We start from the raw sequence: 18,126 nt of genomic DNA on the forward strand, positions 1-18,126 counted from the left end.
AAAAATGACTAAAGACTCCAAAAGAAAAAGGAGTCGAGCCTCAAGGGATTGTGTTGAATGATGAAAGTCCCACATCGACTAATTTAGGGAATGATCATGGAATACTCTCTCCATTTGTATGAGGCATTTTTGGGGAATCCTAAAACAAAGTCATGAGGCTCAAAATGGACAATATCTCTATAGAGGGGTGAATCAGTAAGCAACATATTTGCAGGCTTTCATGGCATCTTCAGATATCGGTAATCACTAGATAGGCTAAGGCGTGTATATATATATATATATATATATATTTTTTTTTTTTTATTTTTTTTTTTATGGTTGTTCTTGGTACCTGAAAGTTTATGTCCTTGTAAAATCATGTAAGCAGAGGGAAATTAAGCAAAAAAAAAAAAAAAAAAAAAAAAAAAAAAAAAAAAAAAAAAAACAAACAGGAAGAGCTGCATGCATGAGAAAAAATAGCACAAAAAGGGCATATTTTTAATCTGCTATGTGTGTTGAAATTTCAGAACACAGCATAAAAATGGCATATTTTTCTGTACAAGAAAGATTTGATTAAAAAAAGAGGAAGTGGGTGTAGAGAGTACGTGGGTGCAGCCTATCTGAGATGGTGAAAATGGAGATTTGATTAAAAAAAAAAACATAACATTCATTCTGAACAATTCACAAACCCTAAACTTCTGTCTGTTTCTGTGTTTTTTTTTTTTAAAAAAAAAAAAACAAAAGCAAAATGGTTCATAAATCTCTTAGCTCAGCTGCTAATTCACTGCAAAGCCTGTCTGCTTCGCTATAATTTCTAATGTTTTCCTCTTCTCTCTCTCACAACCATGCACTGCAAACTTCATTAAACAGACATGACTGCATAAAGTTGTGGGGTTTTCAGAGACAAGACATCCTCATTTTTCTCACTCTAATCAGAACTCTAAATGTGTTTAAGAGTCAACCACACACATCAATTATAGGACCCCATTTCACTTCACCTTGGGTTCCTCACTAAAACCTATAAACTTTTGATTTTAATGTTTTTGTAACATGAGTGGAGATGAGACAAGGGTATGAGATTGTGTCATGGCATCGTGTTGGCTAAGGTGAGTCAAAATGTATTTGTGACACTCGAGTAAAAGAGTAGTTCATGAATAAACCGAAACCACATTTGAATATGTAACAGTCCAATCCTATCGCTAGCGGACGCGTTTTAAAACCTTGAGAAAAAGTCCAAAAAAGAAAAACCATAAATGACAATATCGGCTAGCGGTAGTCTTGGACTATTGTAAATGATATTATAGCCAGACACTGAGTGGTGTGCCAGTGAGGACGCTAGGCCCCTAAGGAGATGGGGAACGAAGTATTCCTTACAAGTGTGTGGAGGAAACCTATTTATGCTTTTTAAAACCTTGAGAGGAAGCACAAAAAGAACAACACAAAGAGGACAATATCTGCTAGAGGTAGGTTTGAACTATCATAGAATGAGAATGATCTTGAAGATGAGATTCTTCCGAAAAACTTAAAAGAATTGAAGCTATTACCTATACTAACAATGTGTTTGTCTGTAGAGGTAGTTTTCATTCTTAAAAACGAGTAACATGACAATGTCACACGAAAATGTCGGGATAACAGACTTTCAGAAGTTTGAACGTATGATGATCAATCATTATATGATTCTATGGCCAAACGAACCAAAGAAATGCCAAAAGCACCATTAGAAGTTAAAGTCCACCTTCTCGGGAATTCGTCCATCTCTCGATTGGTTTGTGCAAAAGAAGTTAAATTCCGAGCGGTTTGTTTAACATTTTGGGAGCAAAATAATGTAAACTTAAAAGTATAAGACAGATGTGTACCACTTAGAACATCTGTAATTAAAGGGTTTGGTGAGATGAATTAATTCTATAGGCCATAACCAAATTTAGAACATTGCCACCATTAATGCAAACAAACATAACCACACGTTGGTACCAACATTAATACAAACAAAATGTAGCTAAGTCGTCAAGATATCTGCCTACCTTTCAAAGAACTGATCCACACCCTTATAAGAAATGAATGTTGTGTTCTCTTCTTCAATCAATGCGAGATCTTACAATCCATCCCTTTGAAGGGTTTAGGGTTTGGAGGCTAGTATCCTTGCGGTGTGATGTTTCGTTCCCCATTTCAACTGATGTGAGATTTCACGATCCACTCCCTTAGGGGCCAGCGTCCTTGATCCTCACTAACCGATGTGGGATCTCACAATTCACCCCCTTGGAGGCCAGCGTCCTCGCAGTGTGATGTTTCATTCCCCTCTCCTATCGATGTAGGATCTCACAATCCACCCACTTGGAGGCCAGCATCCTTGCAGTGTGATGTTTCGTTCCTCTCTCAAACCGATGTGAGATCTCACGGTTCACCCCCTTGAGGGTCAGCATTCTCATTGACACACCACTTGGGGTCTTTGCTTTCCCTTCCGAACTTCCCCTAAAGGCGTTAAAATGCATCTACTAGAAAAATGTTTCCATGCAGTTATAAGAAATGTTTCGTTTCTCTCTCTAATTGATGTGGAATCTCACGATTGATCAGGGTTTTTTTCAATTAATGATATCTCAAACATCGATACCTTCAAAGTTTAGAAATTGAAATGGGACAAAAAGAAGTGAAAAAAAAAAAAAAAAAAACACAACAATAATAATAATAAAAGTAATAGTAGAGGAGGGTAGGGAGACAAAAAGGGTGTTTGATTACGTATTGAAATCAGAGAATTGGAATCTATTCTTACTTTGTTTCCAAACGATCCTTTGTTTCTTCCATTCTTTTCCTTCTGATTCTCACTTTTATTTTCTGCTCATTTCAACACATTACTTAACCCTTCCACAACATTTCATTCTTGGTCAACAACATTACAAACCAAAGACAAAAAAGCTGTCTTGTTTTGCAGACAAGTTGACTTCCCATCTTCTCTCAACTGTTCCAAAAAAAAAAAAAAAAAAAAAAATACAATATCCGCTAACAGTAGACTTAGACCATTACATCTTAATTCTTCTTCTACCTTTAAGCTCACTTTTCCTTAATCATTGGCGAACAATCGAACTTATAATTTCGTTGATTCATTTGATTGAAGGTGAAATGGGTTTGTGTCTTAAACATCCAAACCTTTTTTGTTGGTTGTTTTGTTGGTGTTATTATTGTAAGTGATAATGTAATAGAGAGAGAGAGAGAGAGAGAGGGTAGGGTTCTGAGAAGGTGCAGTGTGTAGCCCCTTGGCCCTCTCCCCAACCAGCCCCTTCTCTTTCTTTTCTTTCCTTCCCACAAATAATTAAACAATTATTATGCCTTTCATTTCAAATGCTTGCCTTCTCTCAGAGAGAGAGAGAGGGAGAGGGAGAGAGAGGGAGAGAGAGAGAGAGGCTCGAAAATTGAGTCATTCCTATCATAATGACCAAAGGACTATGGATTCAGAGAGAGAGAGAGAAAGATACAAATAAATAAACTGCATGGGGGTAGCAGGCAATGGATTCAGATATTGGACGTCCATTAACTTCTACCTCTTAAAATACGACAAAATACAGTCTTGTATCTATTATAGATGTCTATTTAATTCTCGACTTATCTTTACAAAAATAAATTAAGAATTTTGTAGAGATGAAATGAAATAGGAGACAAGGTGGGGATGAGAAAGACTTCTCCGTCTTTGTCTTCACTAAATGAGCTTCTCTAGTCCTTAGTCTAATGGAGAATTTTGCATGAATAGGAAACGAAATAGGAGATGAGAAAGACCTCTCCGCCTTTGTTTTCATCGTATAGGCTTCTTGAGTCCTTAGTCTAATGGAGAATTTTACCGGGATCATGAAATAGGAGATGGAGCATGAGCGAGAAAGACTTCTCCGCCTTTGTCCTAATGAATGTTAACCGTGTTAGTCATGTTGTAGCTCACGATATTGAACTGTGTTAGTCATATTGTAGCGGTCTGGTCGAATAATTCATAATTTTTGGGAGGGAGAGAGATTTGGTATGGTTAGAGGAGAGAGTGGAAATGAAGGGTGATAGAAGAGGGTAAAATAAGGGTATGGTGGCGTACACAAAATGACAGCAAAAATGAATGAGAGAGAGAGAGAAGATGAGGGGCAGTTTGGATTTAGAATAAGATTGATAGCCACAACACATTAGGATTACAATTAATGACAGACCACCCTCCCCCAGAGAGAGAGAGAGAGAGAGAGAGAGAGAGAGAGAGAGAGAGAGAGAGAGAGAGAATTTGAGAGAGAGAATTTGAGAGAGACAGAGAGAGAGACAGAGAGAGAGACAGAGAGAGAGAGACAGAGAGATAAGGAGTGTCTTAATAATGTATGTATGTGTGATGAGGCTTATCATAACCCTCATCATCGTCAAGTCGTTTTACATTCACTTCTCCCGAAAAAAACAAAAACAAAAAACCCTCTCCCCAGAATTCCACGCCTCTCTCTCTCTCTCTCTCTCTCTCTCTCCCAAAAAGAAACCCTTTCACACTTTCAGCTCAAACTATCCCACCAAGCTTCAATTCCCACTCTCTATATATTACCCATCACTTCTTTCTTCACTATACAGATTGGGAGAGATTCAGAGAGAGATTGGGAGAGAGATTGGGAGAGAGATTGAGAGAGAGAGGGTTCCCACTCAAAAAGTTTGAATTTTTTTACACCCTTTGAGCTCTAGTTTGCAATCCCATTAAAGGGTTACTACCAATTTAGTATTATTAGTTGTTTTTTTGATGAACATGTGGATGATGGGTTACAATGACGGCGGAGATTTGAATTTTTCTTCCGATTCATTCAATGCCCGGAAACTTCGACCGCTCATTCCTCGCCCTCTCTCTTCTCCCTCCACCAACGATTTCTTCTCTCAATTTTATCAAATGGGTACTTTCAAAATCTCTCCTTTTTTTTTTTTTTTTTTTCATTACTTTCCTTCAAATCCGTTCATATTCACCGGATTTTAATGTTCTGTAGGGACTGATCAGAGCAAGAGAGAGTTGAATAATGCACCACCGCCGCCGGTCGTGGTAAGCTCGCGGTGGAATCCGACGCCGGAGCAGTTGAGATTACTGGAGGAATTGTACCGCCGGGGAACTCGAACACCGTCCGCCGACCAGATTCAACATATCACCGGTCAGCTCCGCCGTTTTGGGAAGATCGAAGGGAAGAACGTGTTCTATTGGTTTCAGAATCACAAGGCTAGAGAGCGGCAGAAACGCCGCCGTCAGATGGAATCTTCCGACCAGTCGATTTGCGACATTGAAATCCTCGAACGGAAAGATTCAGGTAACAAAAAAATCCGACCATTTGAAATGTTTTTTTGTTCATGATTTTGTGAAATTTAAGCGATAAAAAAGGAAGAACATTGATGTGTTTGAACCCGTGACATAGATTTTTGTCGCGAAGAGGCACAAATTTTGTCTTTGGGAGTTGTTCTAAACATTCTATTTGTTTGTTGATATGTAAAGTCGTATTCTTTTTGTCTTACTTTTTGTCAACAGGGTCGGGTAGGACAGTCTATGAAGTTGAACACACCAAGAACTGGCCTACCTCTACAAACTGCCGTACACTTGTGGAGGTTTCTATTTTCTTTCTCTCACTTTTTTTTTTTTTTTTTTTTGTGTTCTAATAAAAACCCCATTTTTACAACAAATCATGCTTTATCGTTTCGTTAGCGTAAGTTTTCGTGGGTTTACGCTTACTTATGTGTTCTCGATCTTCATTTTTCTCTTAATTAGCTAATGTGAGACTTTAACAATATCCCTCTCGGATAAAGTAACTTTGAGTTTCTTCCTAAATAGTTAGTACTATTCGGGTCAACTCCTTTTTTTCATGGGTCTTCACTATTAAGATACCTCTCGAGACTCACAACTTCTTTGTTCCACACTTGAAAATTCTATTGAGCTATTCGGGTCAACTCCGTTCAAGATTTGTAACTTCTTTGTTTGACACCCGAGAATTCTTTTGAGCTATCTGGATCGACTCCTTTTCTCCATGAGTCTTTACCATGAAGACATCTTCAAGACTCACGACTTCTTTGTTCGACATCCGAAAATCCTATTGGGTTATTGGGGTCAAATCCTTTTCTCTATGGATTTTCACTATGAACGTACGACTTCTTTGTTCAACACTTGAAAATTCTACTGAGCTATCCGGGTTGACTTGGTTTCTCCATGGATCTTCACTACGAGGACACATTTGAGACTCACAACATCTTTGTTCGACGCTCGAAAATTCTATTGAGCTATCTGGGTCAACTCCTTTTCTCCTTTTCTCCACGGATTTTTGATATGAAGACACCTTAGAGACTCACAACTTCTTTATTTGACCACCCGAAAATTCTTTGAGCTATCCGGGTCAACTCCTTTTCTCCACGGATCTTCACTAAGACTCACAACTTCTTTGTTCGACACCCGAAAATTCCATTAAGCCAGTTCAATAGAGCTGATCAACACCTCGGATACTCAAATGATCTTCATGTTAATTAGTCAACATCGGCTCTCGAACATAGTTAGTCTAGAAGAATGTTTGGTGATGATTATTCAAACCATCCCATGCATGAAATGATGAGGTAATGGGAAGGGTAGCTTTAAGGTGAAAAAGTTATTATAGCGTGTGATAAAGAAAAGATGTTGAAGAAGGAAGAAGGAAGGGAACAAAAAGCTTAGCTTAGTTTGTTGGGAAATGAAAAGGCTCCAAAAGCTGCATTCCTTCCTTTCTGTCGGCTCTACACCTCCCTCCCCCTCTTATCAAACTTTGAACATCATCTTCCCCCCTTTGCGTCTTTTCATGCCATTACGACCTCTCGTGGCTTTGCTTTAGGCTTACCCAAAAGGCCTCGTACCAATGAAGATGTATTCCTTACTTATAAACCTATGATCATTCTCTAAATTATCACAGGAATCTCTTCCAATTCAACGCGCGCCAAAAGATAGCACCAGGACACAAAATGGATGCCTCCATTCTACGGCGGCCACTCCCGGCGGTGTCGGTGGCGGTGGCGTTGGTGGCTGCAGGCAACTGATGATGAACACCGCCCCCATCGCCGCCACCACCACGACCGCGACAGTTACAACAATAATGCACCAAGATGATGGGGTTGAAGGATTAGAAGAATCAGAAACCCTACAACTATTTCCATTGTGCAGTGAGACAAGAAATGGTGGGTGTGAAACAGTGGGAAGCTCAGGGATGAACAGTGCTAATGTGATGACTCCACTTCAGTTCTTTGAATTCCTTCCATTGAAGAATTGATTAAGGCATGAAGAAGTGATTTACCAAAGCTTTAAAGTTTGTTCTTTCTGTTTATGTAAGTTGATTGATGAATAGTTTGGTGAAATGTTTCTTTTCTTTTCCCATTTGGGCTTTCAATTTCGTGTTTTAGTCACAATTTTATATCGGGTTGATTCTCAACGCTCAAATATCAAATATTTATAAGTTACAATACACTCTTACAAACGTTTAATATTTTTAATCTTCGTAATAATCTTAAAAGTAGGTTGAGTTTTAGTTGTAGATTATATTTTCAGGTTGGTCGGGTTGACCCAAGTAAAAAAGTTCCAATCTAACCTAAATTGAAAGAAAATCCAACCGAGCTGTCCAAATTGTTCAAGTCATTGGTTCATACGAACACGCTAGAAAGTTGAGTTTTTTTTTATTGGACAAAGTTGTGAGCTTCTTTAGATTTTAGTGCACTAAGGTAGACCTATGATTATTCTTAGAATTTTTGTATTGGATCCCATAGGAATGACTCTAGAACGAGACGTTATAACTTATCATTCCTCGTATTTTGATAAAGTGGGCTTCTTTAAACTTAAAAGATGATTCTTGACGTAATTGAAACATACCCTAGAAACTGATCTTACAAATATCGGTTGGTTGAACAGGGGAACGAAATATTGTTTATAAGCGTGTGAAAACCTCTCTCACCCTAGTAAACACATTTTAAAATCGTGAGACCGACGCCAACACATAACCAACCAAAACGAACAATATTTACTAGCGGTGAAAGAATTTGGACGGTTACAATCCCATTTCACCGTGCAACTTAAACAATTATTTGTTTGAAAACCCTAAGGAGTTGAATGGGTAATTAATGTAAAATGCAGGGCTGAGAGATGCAAAGGCCATAAAATGAAGGAATTAAAGAAGGGTGTAAGAAGAAAAAGAGAATGAAAGAAGAGAGGGTTTAAGTGAATTTATGAGCGATGGCAGAAGGAAGGAAGGCAAGAGGAGGTGCGGTGTGGCAGTGTGGTTGGGCCATATAAATCTGAATTACAACAACAGTAGAAAGTGACAAGACTTGAGCTTGGTTTGTTTGTTTGGACATATAATAACATCATATTCACACAAACCCCACCACAAGTTTCCCCTTAATGCACTCACTTAGACCCACCATTGTTACATCCCTTTCCTCTCTCTCTCTCTCTCTCCTTATTCTTCGTCATCATCACCTCATCATCGAGCTTTCATTATGATATATATTCTCGACCAAAACGTCAAAAGTTTAAATCTTTACGTTAGTTTAACAACTCCTTCGAGCTTCATTCCCTTTTGAGCTTCCCTTCAAGGTTGTAGCCTAACGTCCTCGTTGGCACATCGCTTGGTGTTTGGCTCTGATATCATTTGTAACAATCTAAGCCCACTGGTAGTAATATCATCCTTTGTGAGCTTTCTCTTTTGAGCTTCCCAATCCAATGTTCTTGTTATCCGAGTGTCTTGTGTTTGGATCTATACCATTTATAACAACCTAAGCTCACTACTAGTAGATACTGTCTTTTTTGAGCTACCCTTTTGGACTTCTCGTGAAAGTTTTAAAATGCGTCGGTTGAGGAGAGGTTTTCATACCCTTATAAGAAACGTTTCGTTACCCTTTCTAACTGAATGAGATCTAAGAGTAACTTCTTACGACGGATTGTACCTATTTCACAACTCGAACAATTTTTTAGTATCTATATAGTAAGTCTACTTCTAGATGAGTGTTCTCTTATTCCGACTTTTATAGTCCCTATAGTAGCACAACCGAGTCAACGATAAGTGATCTTCTGTCATTTCTTGTGCTTCCTGGGCCTGGAGGAAGATTCTGTTGGGCCACTAAAGAGCCCAAGGTCCAAACCTAAGCCCAAACCCAAGTGTATAGCTTATCTTGAGAAAGTTCTTTCTAGGCCCAAAAGTGGAAGCCCACTAACAAATTATTTTTCCTTTTATTATTTCTTTTGTGTATATATTTAAAATTATTAAAAAAAGAAAAAATCATGAGTCTGTCGTCTGGGTGAAACAGTCGAATAAACGACAACAATTTTAATAGAAGAATCTCTTTTTCGACGACGTTAGCTTTGGTGTCGGCCCCGTCTGAGAGAGACACCTTTTTTTAAGTTTAAAAAAAAAAAAAAGAGAGAGAGAAGGGTATAAAGGGAAATGTGGCCTTAACTTTGTTCGAGTGCGGTGATCAGTAGCAGAGCCGTTGCACATTCAGATCCAAAAAGTGGAATAAAGCAATGTGAACCGTTGATGTGAAAAGATCGAAGGTTTGTACTCATTTTGCGCCATACGTGTGTATGATGCTTTCTTTACCCAATATTTACCTAACTCACACGTGTCAATATTACACAGCTGTTATTAATATCATCCTTCAATTATTTCTAAATAAATTCTCCGCATTAAATGTTTCATTAGCTCATCGAAGAATTCAAAAAAGTTTGAATTTTCATAATATTTGTTTCTTCATAAACTTTTTGAGTTGTTATGTTAGAACACTCAGAAAAATAATCATCATGATTATTAGAATGTGATTGGATAATTGTTCTAGTCCACTGTTTGCAGTTATTGTCTTTCCTAAATTTTTCATTCGGGCATACATTCTTATAAAAAAATGTTTCGTTTTCTTCTCCAATCGTGTGAGATCTCACAATTCGATGACCAACATTCTAGCTGACACACTGCTCAATATCTGGCTTTAATCATTTGTAATACCCTAAGTTCGCTGCTAGTAGATATTGTATATTTTAACTTATTATATTAACGTCGTATCTTTAATGAAATGAAACATACTTTTGGTTTTCGAGGAAGAATCTAAATGGGGAACAGCCATTAATTGGATCGTTGAAGAAAGTGAAATGCTTTAAAGTTTGAACCATGGAGGAGACACCCCATATCTCTTTACATACTTTATTATAAAAAAAAACACTACTTTGGTCTCTCTTCTTACTACATTTCAAAACCTTTATTAGTGATTAAAGTAAGCTAAAAATGCAAAGGACAAATTAAACGTTTTACATACCTCGATGACATCTGACGGTTGTGCATTCTACTCCACTTAATTTAATCATCTTGGGTCATTTGAAGCTGGTGCGCGAAAAAACTGAGTCAAAGTCAATGTTTTTTCAACATTGTTACAAGGAACGTTCAAATTCGATGATTTTGTTGACACCCAACACCAAAAAAATAGTTTTTCTTTCGATCGATTTTGGTTCGATGGACGACAAGGTACCATTGACGACTGTTCGCTTGTGGTTTAGTCCTAAGAACGCTCTAGAAAAGGCAAATGTTAACCAAAAGGAAACGGTTGATTCCCTTGACATGTGAACCAGTTCCCTTTGTGTAAGATCGTGCACAACCAAACCAAACCCTCTTCCACTGCTTCTGACATCTTTGGGAACTGGGCAGCTTTGTCCATAAAGTCTCCATTTTTACTCATAAATGACTAATATCAATGCTCAAATAATGTCACTTCTTCCCATTCAATTATACAATTTTCAAAAAAGCCTCCAACCCATTTCAGCTTTCCTCACTAAAAGTTGAGACTTTGAGTGCCTCAGAGAGTGTCACACATCGGCTAAGTGAAGAGTTGATCATGAATTTATAAGTAAGAAATATATCTTCATTGGTACGAGATCTTTTTTGGACTATGCTGAAAGTGGACAAAATCAAACCATCTTCTCTATTTTTACGCTCTGTTTCTCTATATAAACCCTCAACCCCAACAATTCTTTATATTCAGCTATCAGTCATGAAGGTCTCTCTGGGATCTGTGGTTGCGCTCACTCTCTACACTCTCCTGACTGCCCACATTTCAGGTAACTAAATGAAGTTTTGGGGTTCTTATTTTGTTCAATGTGACTCAAATCCATGGCTTTTCTTCTTTGATTTCTCACAGTTTTGGTCTCCGCCACTACAATAACGCTTTACAACAAATGTTCTCACCCCGTTTGGCCTGGCATTCAGCCAAGTGCAGGCAAGCCCTTGTTGGCTAGAGGTGGTTTCAAGCTCCCACCCAACAAGGCTTACTCTCTGCACCTTCCACCTCTCTGGTCTGGCCGCTTCTGGGGCCGCCATGGCTGTGCATTCGACGCATCTGGACGAGGCAAGTGCGCTACAGGGGATTGTGGGGGAGCCCTTTTCTGCAATGGCATTGGCGGCACACCACCAGCTACTCTTGCTGAGATTACACTTGGAAATGACCAAGATTTCTATGATGTAAGCCTTGTTGATGGCTATAACTTAGCCATTTCCATTACTCCTTCGAAAGGCTCAGGGAAATGTAGCTATGCTGGGTGTGTTAGTGACCTTAACATGATGTGTCCTGTTGGTTTGCAAGTTAGATCTCATGATAACAGGAGAGTGATGGCCTGCAAAAGTGCTTGCTTTGCATTCAATTCTCCAAGGTATTGCTGCACAGGCAGCTTTGGGAACCCACAATCCTGCAAGCCGACTGCTTATTCTAAGATCTTCAAGGCTGCATGTCCTAAGGCTTACTCTTATGCATATGATGATCCTACTAGCATTGCTACTTGTACTGGTGGAAACTATTTGGTCACTTTTTGCCCTCATCACGGTTAGAAAGAACCACATTTCTCTCTGCTTTTTCTGTTGTATATGCTACTTCTGGATAGGAGTTTATGAGGTTTGTATTGGCTTTTACTGATGCCAAGTTCCCAACTTTCTCTAGGAATTAATGGGTTTTGGCTTGTAGTAATGGGTGGTTCTGGTTATTTTGTGGCAATGGTTGGACTATGAATATGAGTTTAAAGGAACTAGGAAGCTCTAATTAAATTGCTAATCTGGACACTTGCTTTTCACCGTCTGTTTCAACACCCTAAATTCAATCTTTAGCTGTTAAGTTAACCCAATGATGCAATTTTCAATGCATTTGGTTGAATTATAAACATAAATATGGAACAAATATGATCTAAATCATACTTGATACTGTTGTTCTTTGGTTCAAATCAGTAGTTTTACAGTGGAGATTGAGTAAGGTCACATAGGATGAAGTTGAAACAATGGAGAGAAGCAAGTTTAGAGGTAGAAATTAAGTGTATGTTATTGTAACCACCATAGTTTTCTACTAACCTAGAGTTGCTATAGTTGGTATTAGAGCCAGACACTGGGTGGTGTTGAAACCTCTCCTTAACAGATGCATTTTAAAACGGTTAGTATGACGACGATACATAACAGGCTAAAATGAACAATATCTGCTAGCAGTGGAGTTAAGGAGCCAATATGCTGGAGTGGAGTCAAGGTGTTATGGACTTAGAAGTGAATTGAAATACTCAGTTAAGATCTTTACCCCACCTTGCCGTCACTGGGCTTAAATGGAGGCTATCTGATACAAATTAAACCAGAGAAAATGTCTGAAAGGGCTCCTGCTCTACCAGCTACTTAATAGTAGTTTGTCTGTCCTGCGTGGGGCTGGGGCCAAGAAAAGAATCTTCAGTACAAATCAGTTCATTTTCAGTGGCTCCCGAAAGAAGAGACTAATAAGAGGAGCAGGTAGCCCACTCTTTATGGAGATCTTGCAGTTTAACTTTCAAGGGTCTGGCGATATCTCATCTTTTTGAATGCTTCAAAGCTCAATCAGTTCAGCCAAAGACTTTGATCTTCATTCCATCTTTTGCTGCCTTTTGCCATAATGGAACACAATGGATTTACTTAAAATTTTGTCCGTTTTTACCCGTTACATATTGCCAACAGCCTCACGATTTTAAATCGTGACTACTAGGAAGAGATTTCCACCTCTTATAAAGAATATTTCGTTCCCCTCTCTAACAAACGTGGGATTTCACAAGTAATAATATTGAACTCAATTTCCAACCATTCAATTTAAATAAACAATCAATACTTATAAATACAATGTAGGTTTCGTAATCAATGTATAAATCGTATGAGGAAGTGGCAAGAACGGCGATGAACAAGTGTAGTCGTGTCGTGAGCCCTATTCAAACTAATGAAAACAAGAATTCTACCATGACCAAATGCTAGCCCATCTTCAATCTATCACTGGTTTCTCCCTTGCTTGTTCTATTCCTTGCACAAAATGTAAGTAACTTCAGCCAATAGATGGGATTGACAACATGAATTACTGAATAAACATATATAATAGACTCCTAATTTCATTAGCTTATGTCAGCTCAGAACTATCTGATATACAAAGTGTTAGGAATCACAAGCCTCGTACCAATAGAGATAGTGTTCCTTATAAATCCATGACCTTCCTCTTTCGATCATGTGAGACTACTTATCTCAATGATCCTCGACACAAATGTCAAATATATTATTTTTTTTACGTGCTTTAAGAAAGCATCAATCATAAATGTTGTGTACGGATGTTTTGGCGTTATTTTAAATCTAGAATATAGCTGACGCATGCATAAGCAAGCAAATGGTCTATTCAAGCAATGCAGATGGCCAAGTAAATATGTAAAATAATAAGCGTCTAGAAGATAAGATATTCCTTCTCACCAGTTTAGCCCATCCCGGGGAAGATTGCGGCTGTAAAAAGGAAATTCAAATAGAAAAATTTTCTTGAACCACGAGGGCAGATTTGCGTATATTGCGGTAGGCAGTGGGATGAGGGGGCTGGAGTAGAAAGTAAAAAAGATAATTACTTTTACCATATAGATGTTAAATTAGTTGGTGTGTAAATAATGAATGAAAAAGTAAAAAGAACTCAACCTGGTCTTTCTTTTATACTGTACGTATTCAGTCACATTTCCGAACTTCTTATCTGCTGATTCCTGTTAATACAAAACATACCAATAAGATGAAGTAAGATCTGCAGATTAATTGAAAGGGGGAGGAAAGCAAACCTCGAGGAGAGGGATCCCACTGACGAAGAGAAGCAACAATGTGAGAAAAATTGGCCCAAGTATCACAAGCCACTCAGCACCTTCCAGAACGGGTGTGGAAGCAACGAAGATTCCCCACCAAAGAAAGATCTGTTATCACCATTGATAAGAGTCTTAGGTTTAAGAGGATGAAATAAGAAATAGTTATATGAAGTCTTGGGTAACAGCCCAAGCTCACCGCTAGTACATATTATCTTCTTTGGGCTTTCCTTTCAAGGTTTTTAAAACGCGTCTGCTAGGGAGAGATTTCCACACCCTTATAAGGAATGTTTCATTTCCCACTCCAATCGATGTGAAATCTCACAATGCACTCCCTCGAGGGCCCAGCGTCCTCTCGTTGGCATACCGCTTGGTGCTTGACTCTGATACCATTTGTAACAGCCCAAGCCCTCCGCTAGCAAAATATTGTCCTTTTTAGGCTTTCCCTTTCGGGCTTCCCCTCAAGGTTTTAAAACGCGTCTGTTAAGGAGAGGTTTCCACACCCTTATAAGGAATCCTTCGTTCCCCTCTCCAACCGATGTAGGATCTCACATATGAAATCGTTGACAGACAATTGAAATATATGCAACTCTGAGGCAGAAATATCTCGCAGTACAAGAAATCACAACCACCAAACTTACAAATTAGTCGCTTCCTCATAGGGGAAGAACAAGTTCTTCATCACTAAGTGTGTTTATATCTTTAACATTCTTTCCCTAGAGAAAAAATAAAGAAAAAGGCTATCCAAGAAAATATCCATTTCATTTGAATGTTTTAGAAAAAGCGAGCAAGCAACTACTCTTTGCTAAGGAGAAGGCCACTCTTTAACTTGACCTAGCAGCTAGTAAGCAAGTCAATTAAGAGGAAGATTATAAAGTCGAGTGAGTGTTTGCTAATACTAATCAAAGAGTCCTCAGTGCGGAGCAAGAAATTAAGATATAAATGGATGACTTAACTACTTGGAATATTGAACAAATAGTTCTAAGTAAACAAGGAAAATATGTGAAATGCCAGTTAAAAAATAAATGTACTTTTGGCAGTGACCTAACCTCACCGAAGTAATTAGGGTGTCGAGTGACCTTCCAAAGTCCAACATTGCACCACTTCCCCCTATTTTCTGGATTGTTTTTAAATGTCAGCTTTTGTTGATCAGCTGTAGCTTCGAATACAACACCCACTAACCACATAATCCACCCAATTACATCCGCAGCTTGGAGAGGTGGATTGTGATTGCTTCCATTGACCACTGTGACAGGTAAACTCACGGTCCAGACCCAAACAGCCTGAATTAATAAAAAGGTGAGCTAGATAGGTTCGTATGAATAATAAAATAATAATCCAACCCACCTGAAATATCCAGAAAACTGCTAATTTTCCCAAATTACTACGCATTTCATCAAAACGCCGGTCCTCTCCCCATTGCAAAATCCTGAGGGGCACTTAAAGAAACATAAGAAACTACACCAAGCAATTGTCTTAAAACTGCTGTCCATCAATATTGTCCTATCGTGTGAACATATCAATATACATTTCCTTTCTATTAACTAAAGTCTGTTCGTTTTTCTGTCAAAATGAAATGACAAGAACTCATCTCGGGTAGATTGGACAAAATTTTATGATTTCCATGCAGTATAATTGATCATTTGTTTAATAGTTGAACTTTATAACTAAAGGCGTAAGTTTCAGAAACTGTCTCAGCCCATTTTCTAATTTGAAGAACTAAATCTCCTCTCCCTTCTTCAAATAGTGCCCCATATTTCACCGGTAATAATAATGAGAATCAGAGGAAGTAATGCTTGATTTCCATATATCCACACAAAATTACTAGTTTAGTTGGAGTTGGAGTTCTGATATTAGTATTAGTTATAATTTTGTAAATATGTTAATCGTGTTGTCCTTTATTGTCTTTTTATCTTCTCCTACTTCGGTTAACCTCGTAAGCTCGTATATATATCTTATTAGTAAATGACAGAGCATTTTGATTGTCTAAAACCTTTAGCATTTACAGTTGTTTGTAAATAACTAGGCAACAAACATTATCGCACAAATGAAATGTGAATATGAATTGAAGAGCTATCTATGGTCAAACAGTTTGACATACCTCATTAGCAGGAAAAAACCAAGACGAAGACCCCATGCCACCACAAGAAAAGACAGAACAACCTGGAGAAATAGAACCATAAGTTCATTTGTGGGCAAACAGGTTTACACCAATGACTCGAGTAAAATTTCTTTTCATAGTTTATCCAGTTTGGAGACAGCAAGAAGAGAACATGAAAAGCATGAGCAGCACAAAATGCCAACAATGAAGTACGCGTAAAAGGAACTCCTAAAAGGTATCTTAAGTCACTTAGGAAATCGAAACTATAAGTTTGATCCAAGCCCCCATTATTTTCATAGATTTTGAAACCATGATTGGCACTTACTACATCAGGAAAGTTGTTTATTAATCGTTCTCAAGCAGGTTTAGAAACTTGAGAATGTTGAAGTAATTGCAATGGGGATGGGATTGCAATAAAGCGAAATCATAAATAGTGATGCAAAACTGTAACAACCCAAACCCACCGCTAACAGATATTGTCAACTTGAGCCCGTTATGTATCACCGTCAGTCTCACGGTTTTAAAACGCGTATGCTAGGGAGAGGTTCCACACTCTTATAAGAAATGCTTCGTTGCCCTCTCCAATCAATGTGGGATCTCACAATCCACCCCCCTTAGGGCCCCAACGTCATCGCTAACACATCATCCAGTAACTGGCTCTGATACCATTTGTAACAGACCAAGCCCACTGCTAGCAGATATTGACCGCTTTGGCCCGTTACGTATCGCCGTCAGCCTCATAGTTTTAAAACGTATCTACTAGGGAGAGGCTTCCAACCCTTGTAAGGAATGCTTCGTTTCTCTCTCCCATTGACGTGGGATCTCACAAAAACTTATTTAAGGGATCAAACAGCATTTATTACCTGTCTAAAATGCCAGCTACCCTTAAGAACAAGAGTCAAAACAGCAATTATCACAAAATTTGTGCTGCCTGAAAATCAGAAACTTCACAAATTAGCATCAAAACCAAACAGTAGTACACAGCATATGAAACAAACAACAAAAAATTCATATGGCACAACCGTCTCTCAGCACCTAAACGACCAACTTACTATGCAATTCTGAATCAATTTTTTGAAGTTTGTTCTATCCAAAACTTCAAATTTCTTCTGTACAGACTCATTCCACTCATGATAACAAAAATTCAAAAAACTAAAACATAAAATAAATTACGTTTCCATCTTTGGAACTAAATCCAACTATTGCCTTTCTCTTATTTCTCAGCAACACGAATCTAAATTCTTGACAAAAGGAGGAGAACGAAAGTAACTAACTACATACCAGCAAAATCAGTGAGTTTGTCGAACTTGAGAAGAGCTGTGACTATAAAGAACAATAGTTGATATCCAATCTGGAAATCGCACAATTAGAGTCAGAAAGTGAAGGAAGTTCCAAGATAGAGTTGGGAATTCAGAGAGCATGAAATCTTACAGTGACAATGGCAGTAAGCGCCAAGAAACGGGAGTCGAGCACAGTTGCCATGGAGCTGTCGACGGCGAAACACTCAGAAATTCAGACTTTCATGTGGAATGAGATTCATGTTTGGTTAAACAAGAATTTAGCAACGGGAGAAGTCAAAATATTTTCTGGCCAGGATTCGGACAACACGACGGTTGTATTAACCAATCCTTTGTTTTGACATCTTCTCGCCGTCCCCGCCATTTCCCCTACTTTTCCCCTAAAGGTTCCTTACTTCAATTCTCTTCTACACTATTTTTATTTATTTATTTATTTATTTTTGCATAGTATTATCTATAAAAATAATAAATAATAAAATAAAAAAAAATAAAAGTCTAATAAATCCTAACAAATATTATTTCAAATAAAAAAAATTAAATTTGAGTCGAGGATTAAGGTAAAGTTTAAAGATAAGTTTTATACTCTTAGGTTATGGAGTGGTTGTTTATAGCTTAGTCAATGGTTAAAAGATAATTATAAATAGTAG

The 18,126-nt window shown here is 38.1% G+C and overlaps 3 protein-coding genes across 4 annotated transcripts; 2 read left to right on the plus strand and 1 right to left on the minus strand.

The window, feature by feature from the left end:
* Nucleotides 1-4,366: 4,366 nt before the first annotated feature.
* LOC111801412 (WUSCHEL-related homeobox 1) lies at nt 4,367-7,334 on the plus strand. Its single transcript, XM_087126707.1, has 4 exons — nt 4,367-4,862; nt 4,953-5,264; nt 5,480-5,556; nt 6,879-7,334. The coding sequence occupies exons 1-4, from the start codon at nt 4,715-4,717 to the stop codon at nt 7,230-7,232; spliced, it is 891 nt and encodes a 296-aa protein (XP_086982833.1). The 5' UTR covers nt 4,367-4,714; the 3' UTR covers nt 7,233-7,334.
* Nucleotides 7,335-10,727: 3,393 nt separating this feature from the next.
* LOC111801507 (thaumatin-like protein) lies at nt 10,728-12,042 on the plus strand. Its single transcript, XM_023685521.2, has 3 exons — nt 10,728-10,842; nt 10,978-11,053; nt 11,134-12,042. Exons 2-3 carry the CDS (start codon nt 10,987-10,989, stop codon nt 11,814-11,816), a joined length of 750 nt encoding a protein of 249 aa, XP_023541289.1. The 5' UTR covers nt 10,728-10,842; nt 10,978-10,986; the 3' UTR covers nt 11,817-12,042.
* Nucleotides 12,043-13,050: 1,008 nt separating this feature from the next.
* Nucleotides 13,051-17,869, minus strand: LOC111801434 (uncharacterized). 2 transcript variants are annotated; one of them, XM_023685434.2, is made up of 10 exons: nt 17,613-17,867; nt 17,463-17,532; nt 17,045-17,112; nt 16,182-16,243; nt 15,428-15,509; nt 15,130-15,363; nt 14,063-14,191; nt 13,929-13,990; nt 13,716-13,832; nt 13,051-13,274 (listed from the first exon to the last, which is right to left on the minus strand). In XM_023685434.2, coding segments are annotated over exons 1-10 (876 nt in total). In that variant the 5' UTR covers nt 17,664-17,867; the 3' UTR covers nt 13,051-13,273. The 2 variants fall into 2 exon arrangements, with proteins under 2 accessions (XP_023541202.2, XP_023541201.2); XM_023685433.2 differs by lacking the exon at nt 13,051-13,274 and having other exon boundaries at nt 13,712-13,832; nt 17,613-17,869.
* Nucleotides 17,870-18,126: the final 257 nt, after the last annotated feature.

Source organism: Cucurbita pepo, chromosome 9 (assembly GCF_057944985.1).
Source record: "Cucurbita pepo subsp. pepo isolate OVF chromosome 9, ASM5794498v1, whole genome shotgun sequence".
Taxonomy (NCBI): Eukaryota; Viridiplantae; Streptophyta; class Magnoliopsida; order Cucurbitales; family Cucurbitaceae; genus Cucurbita; species Cucurbita pepo.

Excerpts from the sequence above, each read along its gene's own strand:
- LOC111801412 (XM_087126707.1), top strand. The coding sequence starts at position 4,715 with ATGAACATGTGGATGATGGGTTACAATGACGGCGGAGATTTGAATTTT. Across the intron at positions 5,265-5,479 it reads CCTCGAACGGAAAGATTCAG|GGTCGGGTAGGACAGTCTAT; the intron begins GTAACAAAAAAA and ends TTTTGTCAACAG. Across the intron at positions 5,557-6,878 it reads ACTGCCGTACACTTGTGGAG|GAATCTCTTCCAATTCAACG; the intron begins GTTTCTATTTTC and ends AAATTATCACAG.
- LOC111801507 (XM_023685521.2), top strand. The coding sequence starts at position 10,987 with ATGAAGGTCTCTCTGGGATCTGTGGTTGCGCTCACTCTCTACACTCTC. Across the intron at positions 11,054-11,133 it reads CCTGACTGCCCACATTTCAG|TTTTGGTCTCCGCCACTACA; the intron begins GTAACTAAATGA and ends GATTTCTCACAG.
- LOC111801434 (XM_023685433.2), bottom strand. The coding sequence starts at position 17,663 with ATGGCAACTGTGCTCGACTCCCGTTTCTTGGCGCTTACTGCCATTGTC. Across the intron at positions 16,244-17,044 it reads GTAGCTGGCATTTTAGACAG|GTTGTTCTGTCTTTTCTTGT; the intron begins GTAATAAATGCT and ends CTATTTCTCCAG. Across the intron at positions 15,364-15,427 it reads CAGTTTTCTGGATATTTCAG|GCTGTTTGGGTCTGGACCGT; the intron begins GTGGGTTGGATT and ends TTATTAATTCAG.